The 19,629-nt window shown below is 44.9% G+C and overlaps 1 protein-coding gene across 7 annotated transcripts in view; it reads right to left on the bottom strand.

Annotated features, from left to right (window-relative positions):
• Positions 1-14,828, bottom strand: part of SMG7 (SMG7 nonsense mediated mRNA decay factor) — a 51,150-nt gene extending 36,322 nt beyond the window's left edge. For 5 of the 7 annotated variants that reach the window (XM_053950227.1, XM_053950226.1, XM_053950225.1 and 2 more), the window contains exon 1: positions 14,734-14,826. In XM_053950227.1, the coding sequence (XP_053806202.1) occupies positions 14,734-14,762 (29 nt within the window). In that variant the 5' untranslated portion in view covers positions 14,763-14,826. Of the gene's footprint in view, positions 1-7,290; positions 7,313-14,733 lie in introns of those variants that run through there. The other 2 variants (XM_053950228.1, XM_053950222.1) reach the window with 2 other exon arrangements.
• Positions 14,829-19,629: the final 4,801 nt, after the last annotated feature.

The following is a 19,629-nucleotide window of genomic DNA, read 5'->3' as shown; positions in this document are numbered from 1 at the left end:
GTGTATATATGCAAGCAGATATTAAAGCAAAGCAATCACCACCTGAATACAAACCCTCTCCACAGGGAATCCTGCTCTATTCCTTTTGCGTTCTCACCATAGCTGAGGAGGATGTTGAGAAATGGAGACACAGAGTACAATTTTTCTTAATCCCATCTTTGCTGTTTCTCCTCTATTAGAAGCAAGTCATAATAATCATCCTCAAAACATATCCACCAAAAGCAACTCTTTCCAAGCTTGATCAGAGCTGACAATCCTCCTCCCTGGATAAGGACGGAAGTACCCTTGCAGTCAGCTTCATTCAAACTCATTTTTTTTCCTCCAGTTTCATGGAAGTCAGTTTCTTTGTCCCAAGACTTTAAAATGATGTGCCCCAAAGGTAAAAGCACTCCTAAGGGAAGTTAATGTGTTCTTATGCTCTGATTTAATCTACAGAGAGGGAAACACAAATCTCCTCAGGCTTCCGGCATTGCACTGCCTCCACCAGACTGCCCGCTCTCCCTCTCCTTACACAACCTGGAGTCAGAGCGTGAGCTAAATGCCCCAGAAATGGGGGCCAGCTGTTCGGGATCAGCAATATGCCTCGATGTGTTCCATAGAATTCCAGCATTTAAGCCAGGAGAGTAACCTAAAAACTATATACCCAACAAGCTGTATTTTCCAATTCAAGCAAGAACAGCTGGCAATAAATATAATGTTAGGAATAGCTCAGGAAAGCTCAGCTGCATTTCCATAGTAATTTTTTAAAAATACTGACTATGCTGTTCTTTAACCCATCATCTTGACCTACTAGTTATGTGGAATTTTATTAAAGACAGCAGGGATAAAAATATCCTCTAAATGGATGCTGCCCAACAAGGAAAAGTACAAAAACTCCAGTCACTTTTATCTTCCAGAAGGTGACAGGGTAGCTCCATAGGTAACCCTGACACTATTTTCACTATAGAAGAATTCTGGTTTAGTAACAGTAATGAGAATTCATTAGCTATAAAAAAGGCATGATCAGGAAATAATAAATGGATATTTAATATGTGTGGCGATTCAAGACATTGATATATTTTCATGTTAAGGAATACCTTCAAAAGAAAACTTTTAATAGCAAACAGTAAAAAAGTAATACTTTTATGGAAAATCCTGCCACATCCATACAGTACTGCATTTACTACACTGGCTGACAATATGTCAGCTTTGCAGCTGACCTAAGTGAAAGGCAAACATTTAAGATCAGATACATAATCCATCTGTATAATCTCCTCCAATCATTACAACATTCCTTGGAAAAAGAGATTTTTCAAAACAAAGGCAATCTTAAAGGTACAAGTGCACAAAAATTTCAAGATTGCCCTCCAATCCTCTCAGTCATTGACAACCCTCTCCCTTAAAGGAAGACAGACACCAAAACAAAGTTCTGCTCCCTCACTACCCACAATAAGGAACTTTGGGGAAGCACAGAGAAAGGTTACCAGTTCTCAGGACTACAGCCCTAAGAGGGATGTGAGAGGTTTACAACTTGCCATGATAATTCCCACAAGATTTTGAGACTGAGCAAGGAGAAGCAGCAGAATTATTTTCTGAACAACAACAAAACCCTCCTGAACTATGCCCTTGTAATAAATGTATAGTGTGATGTTGGCTCTTGCAAATGTTAAATGTAAGTTGTAAAGTTAAAAGAAGTTCTGTTAAGATCTGGTGAGTTTTTAATGTAAATTTTGTAACGTTGAAAGTTGATCTCTGACCATTGGGAAAGTCAAAGCAAGAAGGACTGCACAGACTCCAAGAGGCGGGATGAAGGAAGAGCTGGGTTGGAAGAGTGACACATGCATGAGTGTGGGGAGGGTTGGCTTACCAGGGGCTTGGCTTGTCAATAGCATAAATAAGGATTGCTATGGGTGTGGGCAGTGTGCCTCTGGCTGCAGCTAAGCACCCAGCACTGTCTCATTTTCCTTATTCAGTCCCTTGTTGTGGTTCAGTAAGCCTTTTAAAATTTTAAGAAGTGAGGCGTCGTTTCTCACACCCTTTTTTTTTCCTCTTTCAAACCCTGATGAGAGCATGCACTATCAGGTCTCAGTGGTGATAAATGTATAGTAACACCAGCAGTAATTTGCTACATTACAGTTCCTGACTTGGTAAAACCACTTGTGTTAAGGGGCTGGAAACTGCAGACAACAGATGTTAGAACAGGTGAACATTACTTCTTGTCACAACTTTTGCAATAAAAACAATTTCCAGAATTACGGAAAGTGCAGATATCTGAGCATTAAGATCAGCTTCAGATGGGTATCATCAAATCAGTTTCAGGAAGTTCTAATCTTCAAGTCAGCCCTGCAGAAGCTTGATCAGGTCAGACAGCAGATATCAGCCCTCCCTGGACACTGCACGGGATCTCCCAGACAAGTGCAGAGAATCCAGTTCAAAGGAAGGCCATGCAGACAAAATGTGCCCTCTCACCTGCCTACAGAGCTGGAGAGCAGTGACACACATTTCCCTCTAGAAAGGCCACTCCACTTTGCATCAAGAGGGCAACAACTGCAGGATCTAAATTCTGACTTTCAGCTCTACAAGTTTCCTGCTGCCTCCAACCTCCACTAACAGCTTGGAATATAAAACTCAGATCTCTTGCTCATTTTTGGTGTTCCCTACAGAACCCCTTCCTCTCAATCTCTGCCTCAAATTGCCCCTTGCACAGAGGCAAATGCTGACTTTTATGCTCAGTAAGGCTGGAATGACTCCAACACAGAGGAAATGATCATTTAAGAGGAGTCAGTTACTGGGAATTTGAGATACTGTCTTCACTGCTAAGCAGCAGATGGATAAAGAGCAAATCCATTAGACAGTACCATCAGAGGTGGCAGAAATAAAGCACAAGGACTGTGTTTGTAGCAAGTTAGCTATGACAGGTACAGTGGAGTTCCAAGTTTTCAAGTCCTAATACTAAGATCTATGCCCAGATAGTCAAGGCCTTCCAAAACATAAGCCTTAAAGCAAAATTGATATTTAAATATTGTGGTCATTCAGTAACTGTAAACTGTTTTTTTTGCCAATCCCATTTGTTTTATAAACTCCCAATCACATCAACATCACACAAAGCACACATCGATGCACAAACATGATATACCCAGAAGTTTTAAAAAGCTTCTCATTATTAAAATGTTTGAAAGGATACCACATGGTACACATAAGCCTTGACAAAAACGCACCCTGATTACATCTGGATATGATCCTAATTGCAAGCTGCATCTTAGAAATTATTTTTAATTCTCCATCTTGAAATTACATGCAAACCATACTCTGAAAGCACAGTAACAGCAGAAGGGTGAACACCAGTCAGGGAGAATTATATCCTCCATTTATGATAATTAAATGGGTGCTCAGTACATCACTGCCAATCATTTACAGGAGTCTCATTAGCTGCTCCCCATTCTCTATCAGAAACACATAGGCAATGCTGTTCTGAGATAAACTCACTTTCCAACTAGGGAGTATTCAAATAATTTCTGGCTTAGTAACACACGACTCACCCGCAGTCCTCTGCTGTTGGTTCTCCTCAGTTCAAGAGTGGCTCATCCAGAAGGGCTGTTGGCTACAATACCCAAGTCCATCACCAAAACACATGGTACTCCTGGAATATGGGAAGTTACTCTGTTCTGTATTCAGGGAACTCTGTGACCAATCCAACCACCTCAGATCTAGCAAATGTTATTAGCACAGAAGAAGGGAAGCAGATGGATACACTACTATAAGAACTGTCCTCTCCAGGAAAAGTGCAGCTTGAAGCTTTTGAGGCCCATCAAACACCAACAGGTCTGGAGGAAATCCAGCCTGGTTGAAGAGATGCAGCTCCTTGGCCCAAGTCCAGCTGACCTGTGCAGCTCTGCTCCAGCAGGCCCAAACTGCCTCCAAACAGATCTGCTGCCACCATTGCCCCACTGAGTACTGCCAGGTACTCCCAGTTAACCAGTAACCTCCTTTCCTGTTTTGAAAACTAATGGATTGGTTAGGAACAATCATCTGAGTAAATTTATAACTCCCAAGGTTAAATCTACTTGTGAGGCTTAACTATTTTTATTAAAAAAAAAAATTCAAATTTAAATCTCAAGACTAAAGACACAGTCCTTTCTAGTTCTACATCAGAAAAGTTCACATCATGTTCAGCTGACTACAAATCAGTATCTCCTTTATGAATCATATATGGAAAAACGTGGGGGTTTAGCAGACCTTTACCAAACATAAACTGTAGAAAAGAATAACGTGAATGCAGTGTTCCAGACTGCAGTCTCCCTTTCAGCAGTCAGACCAGACCTCATTATCTTCTGTAAAGGCTGAGGAAAAGGCTCCATAGCAATGGATTAACACATCCCACCTGAAAATCAAATTGTAAGCCTAGAAAGGCCCTCAAAAGGTTATATAGCCCATTCCATCACCCTGATGTTATTTGTGACAAACATTTAGCTGCTTGTTTTTAAAGTCCTCCCGAGTCACCTCCATAGCCCAAAGCAGCACCCTGCACACTCTGCCAAACCATTCCCACATGGCATTATGTCTTGCCTTCAGGAATTGCTGTGTGCCTTGGGTTCACCCACTCAAGCTCCTTCCTACCACCAAATCCCGCAGCAAAAATCACCAGCCTTGCTCAACCCACTGCTACTCTTGCAACGTGGGGAAGTGTAGTGACTGTCCTCACTCAGAGAAGACATTCCCTGAATCTTTGAGGCATATTAAGCAAGAAGAGACAATGCCATCAAAAGATTCAACATGTGACTACATAGTTACCAGTTATTAACTCAACATTTGTGTGTTACTCAGGCTGCATAAGCCAATGCAGCCCTTACATTCCACTTTGCAATCAACTATAGACTGAATTTCATAGTCACTTGTTTTGCGTAGTATACCAGTATGTCCAAAAGAAGTTTGAAAATAGAATAATTTTGGCACTGTGCTTCAGCATTTGACAATAAAGCAGGGAAATGAGGTGAATCATGCTGCTTTAATACCAAAATCTGAAATCTGTATGTTCAACAGCATTTCCCATTATACAAAAAATTTCCTGCACCCGAATCCTTAAAAGCCCAAAGATCTTCAGGTCTTTTGGATCTGTCCTTCCTGAAGGCAAAACCCTCTTGACACACATCACCTAATGCTCTACCATGGCAGTTCTCAAATAATTATTTCAGGAATTAACACAATCAATTATGCAGGACAGAAGATACTTTTCTGTAATCATCTTTAATGAAAGAGTACAGAATTTTAACTGATCTTGAATGACTATCCCCAAATTCTTAGCATGTAACGTAATGTTACAGGCAGACGCAGCACTTTTTTTAGAGCTGACTTCTGACTGGCCACCTATGATGCAAGGGACCAAAACAGTCTGAAGTTGCACAAGCAGCATCAGCAAGCACTTGACATCTTCATTAGAAACACACTGGAAATATTTTTCTGGGTACTTTCAAGCGTTAAAGATTGTTTTAGCCCCTGGTATCAAAACCAGAAAACAAGTACTCCAGCTGAAGTCAGAGCAAGCCACAATCCCCTACAGGTGTCTTTGCCCCAAGCCCCATATCTCTTACCATTTACCACAAAACAAAATAAATCTCTAAATTAAATAGTCATGGTATGTTCAAGCTGGGTGGAATACCTGCCAGACGTTCATGCCCTGGCATAATCTATGTGACATGCTCATAAATTAAGGCCTGCTGTAATAATTCAGATGCATGTCAACAATGCATATTAAGGATTTTATCACTTCTTTTCTAGTTAAAGATTTCACATCTGTGTTCAACATTACACCTATCAATGGTATTAAGACAAATGAAAATCCTTCTCAATTTTTACTGCAAGTTTACTCTGCATATTTTAATAACTGAATTTACAATCATGGAGCAATATAGAAATCTCAACTTTTTTTTAAAAATTGAGATAATATTTCCTTTATTTTTCTAGTAACTGAAGCAGCATGTTTGAGCTCTAAGAGCTGCTTCATGTTTTTATACCCTTTTGTTGGGTCTGGGTCTTTCTTTAATACTTATAAATGTGGCTTAAATCCTTTGAACACAATTCTTACCAACAGATTGGCTTTTTCCTGGGAATATCTGGCTGGATCAAGTCTTTCTACTCACACGTGTTGTTATGGCAATGTCATCGACAAGTATTTACACTACTTCAAGACAGACATAAATACTTTACAGTAGTATTTACACTACTTCAAGACAGACAACTTCAACAGCCAGAAGTCTTGTCCCATTCTTCCTCCTCCATAGCTATAGAGGATTAGCATTTCCATTTTCAGTTATTATTAGGCTAGTTTGGAAAATCTGCCCTAAAGATCCCTCATAACAGCTCAAGTGTACCTTGAATTAAGAGCAGGAATGCCCAAAGGCCCTGCCAAAACCAATACTGTCTGCAGAAGGAACCAAAGCTGTCAAAGGTTGTTTGGGTTAAAAAAAGATTATCACACAGTCACAGCTGTTTGACACACAGCAATATCCACATGCTTTCTCCACATCATGGTGAGACCAACACAGGACGTGGCAAATCAAGACCAGGAGAATTTCACTGCAACAGACAGTAGCACAATTTACAGGACAATCATAAAATAAAGGGAGAAAATGGTCCTCCCAAGAGATTTATCAAAAATTCATTTATTTTTCACGTGTAGGAAAGTTCAAGATGTGGTAAATAACACAGTACAGACTACGGGGGGGTCCAGGGGGCCCAAAACAGGCGGGTCCAAACAAACTGCCCTGTGCCATAGCCTGACCAAATAGGAACAACTCTCAAGGCCTCATTAAATCAAGGCATCATGAAAGACCAAAATCTGAAATAAAGATCCTTAATACTCAAAAGGTCTATTTTTCTGTTTTCCAAAGAAAAAAGTAGTTTCCTTTAAGTAGTTCAAGAAATGTTCCCCACACTATTTTGGCAGAATTAGTCTTAAAGGTTCCACACTCAGAATGAGTTTCTCATTTTCTAACAGCTAGAGAGTAGCTCTCAGATAATTCAGCTGTACAACAAGCAGGGCCTGCAGACTCAAAACAGACAATGCTTCAAAGGAGAGAAGGGGGAGAAATAAAATAAAAATCAGCTTTACCCATACCACCATTAGAGAAAGCAGAAAACTGTTCAATGAGGCTGAGCACTAGAGGACACTTTCAGCACCAAAAACAATGAAATAAAAAAAACAAGAAAGAGACTGCTGATGTATTCAGGACATCGTAAGTACTTTCAGAAATATTATCTTTCTTTTCCCTGAAGATGGAAGATAATATTAATTCTAGCAGGACTCCTAAGTACCTCAAGGATATCTCTGATTTGAGTCCCATCAGTGAAATTCAGTCTGTCACCCACAGCTCTGTAACAATCCCAAGAGATTCAGAGACTCCTGAGCCTTCTGGTTCCTTATGATAATCCCTTGAGTGTAGAAGCCAGTATGAATAATCCAAGAGAAGTCCAACTGGAATACAGAAAGAAGAGAAAGCACACCTAATGTAACTCCAAAAAGTTTATTCTACCCCAACTCACAAGATTACATTGATCTGAACAAGTACCTGCTGATTTAACTCAGAGGAGTTTAAACACCCAGCTTCAGAACACTGTTTAAGTCATTTCCCCCTCATTTGGTCATCTGGGAAGTGCCCAAGTTTACAATTAAAAATTCATCTTAAATTCAAATAGGAAGAGTGGCAGTGGGCAGACAAGTCTAGAAACGTGGCCCAAAGGCAGGACTTGGAGCAGGGCTGCACAAGTGGCAGCTGGTGATGACTCCAGTACAGCTGTAATGATTCCAGCAATACCCTGCCCAGTGCAACGACTCAAGTGCTCAGCAGGCACACACAAACAAAGCCACCAGCCCTCCACCCTGGAATCATGAGAAATGATGACCCAGAGTCCTCACGTCACTTCACAACAAACAATTTGTTTTTGCTCTATTCTGTCCACAGCAGTAAGGAGGAGAAATAAGATACCATATCCCTCCCTGAGCACAGGAAAACCTGTGTTTTCCCAAACACCACTGAAATCTATGACCTCCCTCATAATACATTAAAAAGTACAGAATCAAAGTATGCATCTCTGCTAATGATTTTAAGGAAAAAAAATTGTGGGTTTATTTCCCTCCTGCCTGACAGCAGCTGTGTAGTTTTTCCAGTAAGATGAGGACAATCCTCAAGTTCAAAGTAATGAAAGCAACAACTAGTGTCCTCCCACATATATTCCTTACAAATTATAGCTTCATTCTTTAACTGCTCTTCTACCAGCCCACTGCTATGAGTGAATCTCTGCTACTGTTGTGAAGATGAAGAATCCTTAAACCTCTACAATCCCCAGCAGCTCCTCATCCAACAAAACCAGATCCTACAGCAAATTATCCTCTCTTCCCTCCCCAGCCACCATGCACTTGAACTGCAATTACTCCTCTTCTATACTCATTTTTGCTGGCTGAGCAGGGCAGGAAACATGCCAAGGCATTTATCCATCAAGTCACTGTGCTCTCCCATCAACCCAACCTTTCTTTTTCCAATAGGAAATGCCCACAACAGCCAATGTGGCAAACTAAAAAAAAGCAGGGAAGCTTCAGTTTCCAGACACACTGATTTAAACAGATTTAAGTTGCTTAACTTAAAAGTTTGTGATACCATTCAGTACCCAGATCAGCTTATTCAGAGGCAAAAATCATCTCACTGGATCAAGCTATGGTTACTTGTAACGACTTCTTAGGCTATAAGAAACAGTTTTTACAAGTACCCAGAATATCACAGCATACTTTACACTGAATACCTAAATAAAACAGCTAATTCACCAATAAAATGTATCTTCTTACCATGCACTGAAATGAAGAAACTGAGGAAAAAAACCCTCCAACCTTCATACTCAGGTATGGGGGCAGCCTTCTCAAAATGCTTTGGTGCCCTCCCTCATTAACATGTCAGACAAGCATCACCTGGTTTTACTGCCACAACAGAACTTTCTCTTTTCCAATAAAGATCAAACTACATAGGAATATGCAGGTTAGAACAAGAACTAATTGCTACAGGAATCATTCCTGCCATAAATAAATAAATAAATAAAGCTGTAACTTTACTTACACCAACCTGCACTTCTAGGTCACTGGAACACTGTGGTGCAAGTAACCTCATAGCAGAGCACAAAGTGCAGTAAGAGCACACACTGTGTTCTGCAGCAAGGGGAATCTCTCAGTCCAGACTGGAAAGAGGGGTATGGTTTGTTGACAGTGATACCAGGTACATTTTGTAAGGATGATATTCCATACAGAGCTACATCCATATTCTAGGAAACAGGACACTAGTTACTAGGGTTGTGAGTCAGTGAGCACTTTACTGAAAATGAGCACTATCACTCCAAGCAGCAGTCCCACCCCACTCTTAACCATTAGTACTTCAATCCTGTTGTACACAACTTCACCCTTTTTGTCAGCACATCTGTAGTAACATGATGAATGGGATCAGGAAACCTACTTGGATCAAACCCCATAGGTAAAAAACACAACTAAAGCAGTTTTAACCTAGTGTGGTTCCCTAGTTCAGCTTACTTTAGACTTGGCCATAAACTTAAAAACTTACGCCATCATATCAGGGGTGAGGGTTAGTGAGAAACTTCCATCAAGAGCTGTTCAAGTTTAAAACCCACCCTTGGTCTGTATGGCCAAGCTTTTGCCAGGTGCTAAGCAAGTCACGTTCTCTGGTTACTGCAGCCCTCTTCTCTCTGGCACATGTTCACCTTCCTGCCAGTCACTCCAACAGGAAAATATGCCCAGCACCTGCTAACCTGCACAAGCACTCCCATCCCTGCTGTCACCTCCCTACGGAGGAGCATGCTCAAACCCCAGCATAGAAACGAGCACACCACAGCTGAGGGGAAGTTCTGGAAGTGCTGCTTTACCCCAGCTGGGCTCTGCCTGCTTCTCTCTCACCAGGCACGCTCATTTGGATCACCCAGACATGATCACCTAACCAGCTAACTTTCACAAAGTTATAATGGCAGCAACCAACTTCAGCACACTTGAACAAGCCTTGCTTCCTCAGGAATCTAGGTTTGAAAACCAAAAAAATATCACAGGTGTGACAGCGACTTTAGAACAAGTTGTTCCTGGGTGACTGGAGGATGCTCAATAATTTGGATGCCCATGATAGGAAAAAGGGAACGAGTAATTGCTGCCCAGACACCTGAGGAGTATAGTGTGTGTCTTCGGGCTCTCAGCAAGATGCATTTCCTTCAGCAGAAAGCTCAGTGGGGAATTGCTTGACACTTTTTTGATTGTGAGTCTTTTTAATTCATAGGTCACCACAAAAAGCTTTTTGATCCTAAGTAAATAGCCATCATCAATCTTTAACTTTTTAAATCATTACTCTCACCCTCAAAGAAGAATAAGAAGTGTTGCTTATATTAAATACTGGCAGAAATTCTAGTTATCAAATGGTGGAGACATCTTGTATAGAGGAAAAAAAGAGATGAAACTAGAAGGGAGACTTTATGTTCCCCCAAAGAAAACATCGCGCTATGAGGTGTCTCCTGGAAGGCTAAAGCAGGCCCCACTACGTCTCCCCTGCTTAAAATACAAGAGTGAACACTGTATGAAAGTAGCAATTATCATTTCAGAAAACAAAAATCTGGAGGGAATACCTTCCAAGACTGATGTGGTCTAGTTCAGATACCAAGACAAATCAAGAAAGCTGTGGAACAACTGGAGCAAGGCCTCCAGAGCAGTCAGGGCTGGAGCACTTGCATTTGGGATTGGAGGAGAGGCTGTGGGAGCCAGGCTAGGTCAGTCTGAGGTAGGGAAGGCTCCAGGGCACCCACAGCTGCCACATGCCTCCAGGGAAGGGATTGAGAAGATAGATCCAGGCTCTTTGTGTGGGAGCACAAGAAACAATGGGCATAAGATAAAACAGGAGAGGTTCAGACTGGATGTACAGAAAATCTTTTCCACCACAAGGATATACAAGCTGTCCCAAAAGGCTAAAATGTCTCCATCCCTGGAGGTTTTCAAGCCCTGGGCACTTGGTCTGAGCCCAGAGCTGTCTCCTGTCCTGCTGTGAGCAGGAGGCTGGACAGGAGCCTCATGAGGCCTCTCCTCAAGCCTTGTGATCCTGCCAACTCCAAGAAGTCCACTGCAGGGACACAGGGTTCTCTATTAAGAGGTTACATTTACTAACTTTTTCCTTCATACACTCCCAAGATAATTAAATAACTGACTTAGTCTTGCCGAGACTCATTCAAACAGTACTCTGGTTGGTACCTTTCCATCACCTCTACATCACCCTGACCAGGAATCATCACCAGAACATGCTCACACACAGACTGCAATTACCTCTTCTCTACCCTTCTCCTTTAAGGGTGAAGAAACACTGCAAAGAGGTGTGTCACAGGCTGGCAGACAGCAAAGGAGTAACCATGAAGAGACACAGCAGATGCAGAAGTTAATGGAGCTACTGGTGAGTCTTTGAAAAAGAGACCCACAATTTGAATTATTAAAGCAGTCAAACCTTTAATGAATTTGGTTACAGCCTCATCGTAAGGCTACAGGAAACTACCTACTGGTTCATCAGCACTGGAATTTCTAAGCAGTGTTCAAGCCCTGTAATTCAAGCACTTTTTATTCTACATTTGTGCTTGTGCTAAAAGCCACAGTTTACCAGAGCAACGCCACATTTAACTGGTAACTGAGCTCACATCTTTTTGAAATGCAATTGAGACAATCATATGTCAAACTGCTAAACTTCTGTTAACTCCTTTTTAAACATTAACATATAAAATTGGCACTGAAGATCATTTCTCTAAAGTGAATAAACATGGACTAAAGCTCAGCACTGGCTTATAAAATGGATGTGCTCAGAAGTTTCTGTGCTATTGTGTCAGAAATCCTATCAGTGATATTTTGCTTAAAAGTGACTTCTTTATATATAGCAGGACACATGAAATGTCTACTTTAAGACAAGTGCCCCGTGAGATTAATTTGCTTTCTGGGGAGTACTTGTAGATTTCCCAAGCAGCACAAATAGCACAGATACAAAATTTCAGGCAGTTGTGATTAACAGATTCACCTGAACAGGGAGACTTGAACAGTGCCCCTGATTCCTAAAGTATCTTTTAGGTTCTCGTCTCCTAAAAGAACCCTCTGAAAGGTCTACTCACCTAACCAGATGCAGTGCAAGTCTTTGAGAAGTGACTCAAACAATGACTCCAGAGAAGTATGTAGGAAACTAGATGGGAGAGCATACACTCTAATACTCTTGACAGGTGACTTTGAAAAGGATAAAACTAGGAAAGCAAAATTCCCAAAAATCTATTACAACATAGGAAGATGACTTAAAAACAGACTCTCCTGCAACTTTTCAAAGACTCAGTACATGAAGCCTGACCTTATTTGCTCTTCCTGGAAGACTTCTGTAGGGGGCTCATGTGTTCCTCAGTTCTCACAGGTTGACTGAAGGGGCACAGTCCTTCAAGGACAGCATTTTAAAATAGCTGATTCACACACATACAGAAAGCCAGAACCCAGAAGTGGAACAGTTAAGGCAGTCCACCTACAAGTCCATTCTTCATGTTCATCTTTTCAACAGCTTGATTCTTGCAGAGTCATTATTTCACTACATATTCAATCATTACATGTTCACCTTAGAAACCTATCTCATTTCTGTCTAAAATCCAAATACAGAAAAATGACTTCTTGCAGGAACTTTTCTGTCCCTCCTTATTGTTAAGACAATGCAGACAGCAGAGACTACTTGCCTCATGTCTTCATTTGGCACAATGTTTTGTTATGCTGCCCTCTCACATTGTTACACTTTGGTCTATTCTTTCTTTATTACAGTTGGATGGAGCCTGTCCTGCCACAGTAAAAAGGAGGGTGCCCTCCTCCTTAAGACAGAGGACTAACAGAACTGGCTCTGAGAGTCTGAGGCTTAATTCCCAGTTCCCTTTATGAGCTTGGGCTGCAGTAATCTGCAGCTGCATTTCTGCCCTATGCAAATCAAACAATTTAAATGTACGTTCTGTGGATGCAAAAACCATTTCACAGCTTTCCAAGGAAACCTTCCCCAAGCATATTTTCTACACAGAGAACAAACCCAAATGGTCTTCAGAGGCAGAAGGAAGATAATGGACTACAGAAAAGTTTAGAAGGGGGACTGGCCTGTTGCTTTAGGAAGAGATAAGGTTCTTGGTGATAGAGACACTGACTGTGACACATTAGTTATGTGCACACACGCTTCAGTCCTGTTGCTTTGGCACAATATAAACAAAGCAGTCAGGATAAAGCAGGAACAACCCAGGATGAGCTGAAGTGTGGGAGGAACAAAGAGAGGAGAAACTGGTGATTCCTGCCCACAGCTTGCAGGAAGGATTTCCAGCTTGGCACAGCAAAATCCTAAGGAAGAGCCTGGTGGTGCAGGAAGGTGACAGGAGCAGGGACAGGTGTGACATGGTACAGCCTTCCAGAACCCAAAGTAGCCAAAGGACAGTGCAGCCACAAAAAGGAGCAGGAAGCCAGATGTTACAATATTATTAAGACACGTCCTACAATAAAAAAAATAAGTCTTTTGCTGGTAGGAGATTGCTAACAATAAAGCATTTAAAAGTTTTGTCATAATGTAAGAGGAAAGAAAGAATGAAAAAGTTTCATGACAGCATAGGTGTACTCACCTGGAAGAGCAAAAGGTCATAAACCCACTATTAGATAAAAAAGATTACATTTTTTCTTTTTTGAAGAAATCAACTTGAGGTAGAATCTAGGATAATAGGAGGGAGCAGAGGTAAAAGACAAGATGAGGAGGAAGGGAGGAATCTGGAGAACCAGCAAGGAGAGACTGCTGAAGTGTTTCAGAACTTTGTATAGAAAGTGCTTTTGAAAGGTAAAATCCTCATTGAATTCACTCCTTCTAAATCCTTCCCAAGGCCTGAACTCCTCAGAAGGAATATGCATGCCCTTTTGGCATACCTCCTCCTTCTCCATGAGGTGTTCTGGAAGCATCAGGGATGACACAACACGATCAACCTGGACAGTCAGTACTTTACAGCTACTGAAAAGCCAATTGCAGTGCATGACGCTGCTTTCCTAAACCACTAGAGAACGAGCATTTGTGTGTAAGTTCAAGCAAACCGTAAGTTCACCCCAAAGCCGATCAAAGTGCTGCTCGTATCAACGTGAGCTATCTCGTGCTCTCGACTTGAGGGACTCAGGAACGGCTCTGTTTCAAAGCACAGCCCTGGCAGCCTCACTCCTCTCCCAAGCCCTCAGCTGACCGTCCCCGGCACCGAGCGGCTGTGTCAGCCGTGACTGAGGACTTCCAGCTGATGGCGAGGGCTGAGACACGACTCCTGCTACTCCCGTTCTCCCAGAGCACCTCCCGGGGCTGCGAGCGCTGCTCCCGCTCCACAGCCGGGGTCAAACTTCGCGGTCGCTCCGCAGCGCTGGGTTGCCCTGCCTTGGGAAGCGATGGAGAATTCCGGCAGGGAAGCCGGCGGACTCTCCTACGCTCCCCGCGGCTCCAAGGCACCGGCGTGACCTTGCTGGGGAGCCCTGGGCCATGCGGCAGCCAAGCCCGGCCGCCCGCGGGGCTCGGGAGCGCGGCGGCCGGGTCCCGCACACCGGCCCGGGCACGGCCCAGCGCCCCTCGCTGCCGCTGCGAGGCCCGAGGGCTCCAAGTCCGCCCGCTGCCCGCCGCTCCTGGGCCGCCCGCCCGCGGCCTCGCCCGCCCGCCGCGCTCCGGAGATACTCACCGGAGATACTGCGCGCACAGCAGGCTCATCCTCCGCCGCTCGCCGCCCGTCCCGCCGCGGCTCTCACAGCCCGGGCCGGCCCGCCGCCCCCGCGCCACCGCCGCCGCCGCCTCCCGCCGCCGCCATCTTCCCGTGCAGGGCCCGCGGGGAGGAAGGGGCGGGGTGTCCCCGCTCTGCGCTCCGGTCGGGCAGGACCGCCCGCGCCCCGCCGGCCCCGCCGCTCCGGCACCCTCGGCGGCCCGGGCAGCCCCGGCTTCGCCGCTCCGGCACCGGCGGCGTCCGCTCGCCGCTCTCCCGCGCCGCTGAGCCGCTGCGGCCCTCCCGCCGCGCCGGCCGCGCTTCCGGGCCGGACCCCGCCCCCGCCGGCACTTCCGGCGGCGCCACCGGCAAACCCTTCCCCCGCCCACTGCCATGGCAACCGAGGGGGCGGCGGGGCGTCGCCATGGCAACCGCGGCGCATCCCGGGGCCTGCATCCGCGGCCCGAGCCGCGCCGCCACAGCCGGCTTTGTCACACCTCCCCTGTCGGCCCTCGGAGGGGCGGCTTGCCGGGAGGCCCATGGCGCTGGCAATGCCCAGTCACAGAATTACAGAAACACACAATGGGGCAGGTTGGAAGGGGCCACAGCGGGTCACCGGATCTCACCTCTCTGCTCAAGCAGGGTCAATCCCAGAGCACATGGCACAGGATTGTGTCCCGACAGGTCTGGAATATCCTCAGTGAGGGAGACTGCACAGCCTCTCTGGTCTCTGTTCCAGTGCTTGGTCACTGCACAGGAAAGAAGTTCTTTGTCATGTTCAGGTGGAGCTTCTTGGGCATCCATTTCTGCCCATGGTCTCGTGTCCCATTGCTGGGTCCCAGGGAGCAGAGCCTGGTCCTTGCTCTGAGCCCTCCCTGCAGACAGGGACAGGGATGAGGGCCCCTCTCAGCTGGGTCTGCTCCTGAGGCTGAACAGCCACAGGTCCCTCAAGAGAGCTGCTCCACGCCCTTCCTCATCTCCTCAGCCTCCGCTGGACCTGCTCCAGGAGCTCCAGGTCTCTCCTGTCCTGAAACAATTAGGTCACACTGAAGTTTATTTTTTCCAGGCTGAACAACCCCAATTCTCCCAGCCTTTTCTCACAACAAAGCTGCCCCATCCCTCTGATCATCTTGGTAGCCTTGTCTGGACTCGCTCCAACAGCTCCATGTTCTTCCTGTGCTGGGGACTCTGGAGCTGGACATTGTGCTCCAGGTAGGGTCACCTCAGCATGGAGCCCATCAGGCTCCATGGACACGTCAGGCAGTAACCTTGCACCTGGGTGCAACATTCTATCACAGCTCAATATTTACAGTATTTCCACTATTTATCCCATGTGGTCCCACCTCCCATGATGACTTGGTGACTTGATTTGTGCTCCAATTTGGTTTTTTTATGGCAGGAAAAATTCCCACTGAGTTCAGTGTCCATTTGAGCAAATGAGCCAGCCTGAAGAAATGAGGCAGAGGAAAATCTGGGATCAGATGAGCACGAGGTGGCTGGCTAATACAAGCTGTGTCATTTGAGTCTGTAAGTGACCTGAGGACAAAATGAAAGATCATGTTTTGAAAATAAATCCCCCACATTTTTCAGGCTGAAAAAGGAATGTGTTTAAGGAAATTATGTTCAGGGCCCCACGTGTTCAAACAGGAGCCTTGCAAGAATGGTTTTCCTGGTTTCAGTGCAACCAGGGCTGGGCAGCGAGCCATGGGAAACCTCCCATGGAATCCCGTGCAGCCCCTCAGGCAGGTGCTGCAGCAGGCACCAGGGCTCAGCTTCATCCCTCCAGCCTCTCAGCTGCAGAGCAGGAGCAAACTGGTGCAGCACTGGGCAAACTGGGGCTGCTCCTGCCTGCCTGGAGCCTGTCCTGTGCTGCCTGGGCTGAGTTTGTACTCTGAGGTTTTATGTCCTGGATCAATGCACAAATGCTGCTCTTGGAAGCTGCATCTCTCAGGGCACATTGTCCAGGACTCTCCCCAGACCCTTCATGCTGTGTGAAGGGTCTGGGGATCCCTTCCCTGGGGAATCTGTATGACTGGGAGCCTTATCCTTCTGCTCCTCAGCCAGCATGCTCCACCAGGGCATCTTGCACCTGACTGTGGCCTTCCAGTACCTGAAGGGGCCAGCAGGAAAGATGGAGAGGGGCTCTGAACAAGGGCCTGGAGTGACAGGACAAGGGGGAATGGCTTCAAACTGCTAGAGCTCACCTCATTCCAACCCCTCTGCCATGGGCAGGGACACCTTCCATTATCCCAGTTTGCTCCAAGCCCCATCCAGCACAGGCCGGAACAGTTCCAGGGGTGGGGCAGCCACAACCTCTCTGAGAACCTGTGGCAGTGTCACACCACCCTCACAGGAAAGAATTTCTTCCTGATATCCCATCTAACCCTGTCCTCTGTCAGCATGAATAAAGGCATTCCCCCTTGTCCTGTTGCTCCAGGCCCCTGTCCAAAGTCCCTCTCCATCTTTGCTGTCAGTTCCTTTCAGCTACTTGGAGGTCACAATTAGGTCACCTCAAAACCTTCTCTTCTCCAGGCGAACAATCCCAATTCTTGTATCCATTCTTGATGAGCACAGTTCTCATCCAGGAGACCACAAAGTGCTCCCTGGAGGCATCACACTCGTGCTGGGTCAGGCACAAAGAAAGAGCAGCAGCATCAATTCAGAGGCTGTCTTGTTTAGTCTTGTCTGGGTCCAAACCACTTTCAGAGCCACTCCAAAAGACCAGAGAGGTTCCCATGGGGCAGAACTGACTTCTGAATCTTGGGCAGTAGGGAACAGGCAGCCCTGGATATTTTCAAGAGAATCTGTTGGGTGTCATTGCCAGTGTTATTTAACTTCCTTAATGCCAATATAAATTGCCAAGCAGAGCTACACCTAAGGGCAGCTGCATGGAGAAACCTGTGGTCCATCAGGACAACCTGCCCAGTCACAAAGTCTCCCTTCACCTTTTCTCACTCCTCTTTAATATCTTCCAGACAAAGAAGCAAAGGATGTCACAATCTTTGCAGACTTTTCCTTGTTTTTTTCAGGGCTTTTTCTCTGAATTGTGGGGTCTTTTGCTTTCCTCTGAGTTTCTGCACTGTTGAAATAGATCTGCCCATTAAGACAGCATGTATATGAGTTTCTCTCCCACACCATCTCTTCTTGACTCTTAGAAGGCTCTTTCACAACTCCAGATTTGCCATCGGATTGTCCCACATAACATTTTTGACAGCTTGATATTGCTGCCGATTGCTTTGCTCTATTTCTTATGAAATTCTAATTCATACCTCTTGTTGCACACAGCAAGGGGATAATTTCCTTCTGTTTAAGGGGGACCCCCAAGTCAATCTCCCCTTACTTTTGTTCCAAGAGATTTGTGATAAAAGAAGCAGATTCCTCATAGAGGTCTTGTATTCTTTGTTATTTATGGGTCAATAACTGTAGTCTATCATTTTATTAATATCAGAGCATGGGAAAGGATTTGGTCCCCAGAGAAGGAGGGTAGACTAGAGACACTGTGAAGCCATTGAATAATCCCAGCCCTCAGCCATAATGCAGCCAAAATGCCAAGGAGTGAAGTTGCTCTGCTCTCCAGAGGGAAGGTCTTGTAATCCCAAGCGTGAATCCATTTTACATCCTTTGATTACCTTTGTCACCGTACCAGCTCAGCATTTCACAGACCTTGGATGTGTTTATCCTCAAAACACCTCTAAGATGTAAGCAAGGACCATCCCCAGATGGCCCTTAACAGATAGTCAGGGCAACAGAAGAGATTGCTTCAAGGTCATTTAAGACAGCAATGGAGAGGTGGACCATGGGAGCCTGCTTCCATCTTTCTTCATTAACACTGACATCTTTAATTGTCCTGTGAGGCTCACTGAGTCCAAGGTCTCTCCTTTGTGTGCTGATATTCTGTCCCTGTTTTCACACACAGAGGTGGCACTGGACTTCCCTCTGTGCCAGACTTTGTCTTTTATGTTTTTGAGACAGCACGTTCTCCTGCTGCTCGGCATGAAAACCTGGGATCAAGGAAAGATGGGTGAACAGCTCAACAGCTGAATGATGAAACATCAAATTCTCTGCAGGTTTGGTGATTATTTCAATCTAAATGTTGTGATATGGGGAATTAGCACTCAACAGCATTTGCAGGAAGAAACAAAGCATGAAGACACCTAAAAAATCCTAATTTTGTCCTCTATTCTTCCTGATCGGTCATTATGTTATCATGAGTAAAGTGTATTTGTTGTCATCCCAGATTATCCTACTTAGATTTTGAATTGTTAGTGACAAAAGCATCATCTTACCCTAATAATAACATCTTTTCCCCAAATATAACCTGTATGTAAAACTTCAGGAATTTCAACTGCATAGAGGTTTGTTAAGCCTTCATTATTCCCTTGCAAATATCACCCAGAAGAAAGAAAAAAATAATAAAACAGGCCTAATTTCTTAGAGCTATTTCTTCCAATCCTTATAATTCGTAAAGTGACAAGTTTTCCTTTTAATTTTTTGACAATAAGTGCTGCACGTTGTGGGCAGAAGTACCCTTTCATACTAACTAAAAGCTAGCTCACTTTTGGAAGGGAGAATGCAAGCAGCCATTCCCAGGAATCCATGCTGAGTGCCTCGCCTCACTCCCCATCCCAGGAACCCAGCTGCAATCCCACCTGCACAGATTGATCTGAGCTGTAACCTCAGAAACATTGAAAGGGCTGCCAAGCTGATGCCATCTGTGGCCAGTGTTCAGCTGGTGTTGCTGAGTGTGCACAAGAGAGCAATGGGTTCCCAGGCTGACCTTCCCCAGGAGATTGCCTCGAATGTCAGTCCAGTGTCCCAGAAACACTGCACAGCACTGGGGGTCAGTTCACAGAGGCCACAACCAGAGTGTTAAGTCCT

The sequence above is a fragment of the Vidua chalybeata genome, chromosome 9, assembly GCF_026979565.1.
Source record: "Vidua chalybeata isolate OUT-0048 chromosome 9, bVidCha1 merged haplotype, whole genome shotgun sequence".
Classification (NCBI taxonomy): Eukaryota; Metazoa; Chordata; class Aves; order Passeriformes; family Viduidae; genus Vidua; species Vidua chalybeata.
Note: the sequence above shows the minus strand (reverse complement) of the source record. Positions and strands in the feature narration are given on the sequence as shown.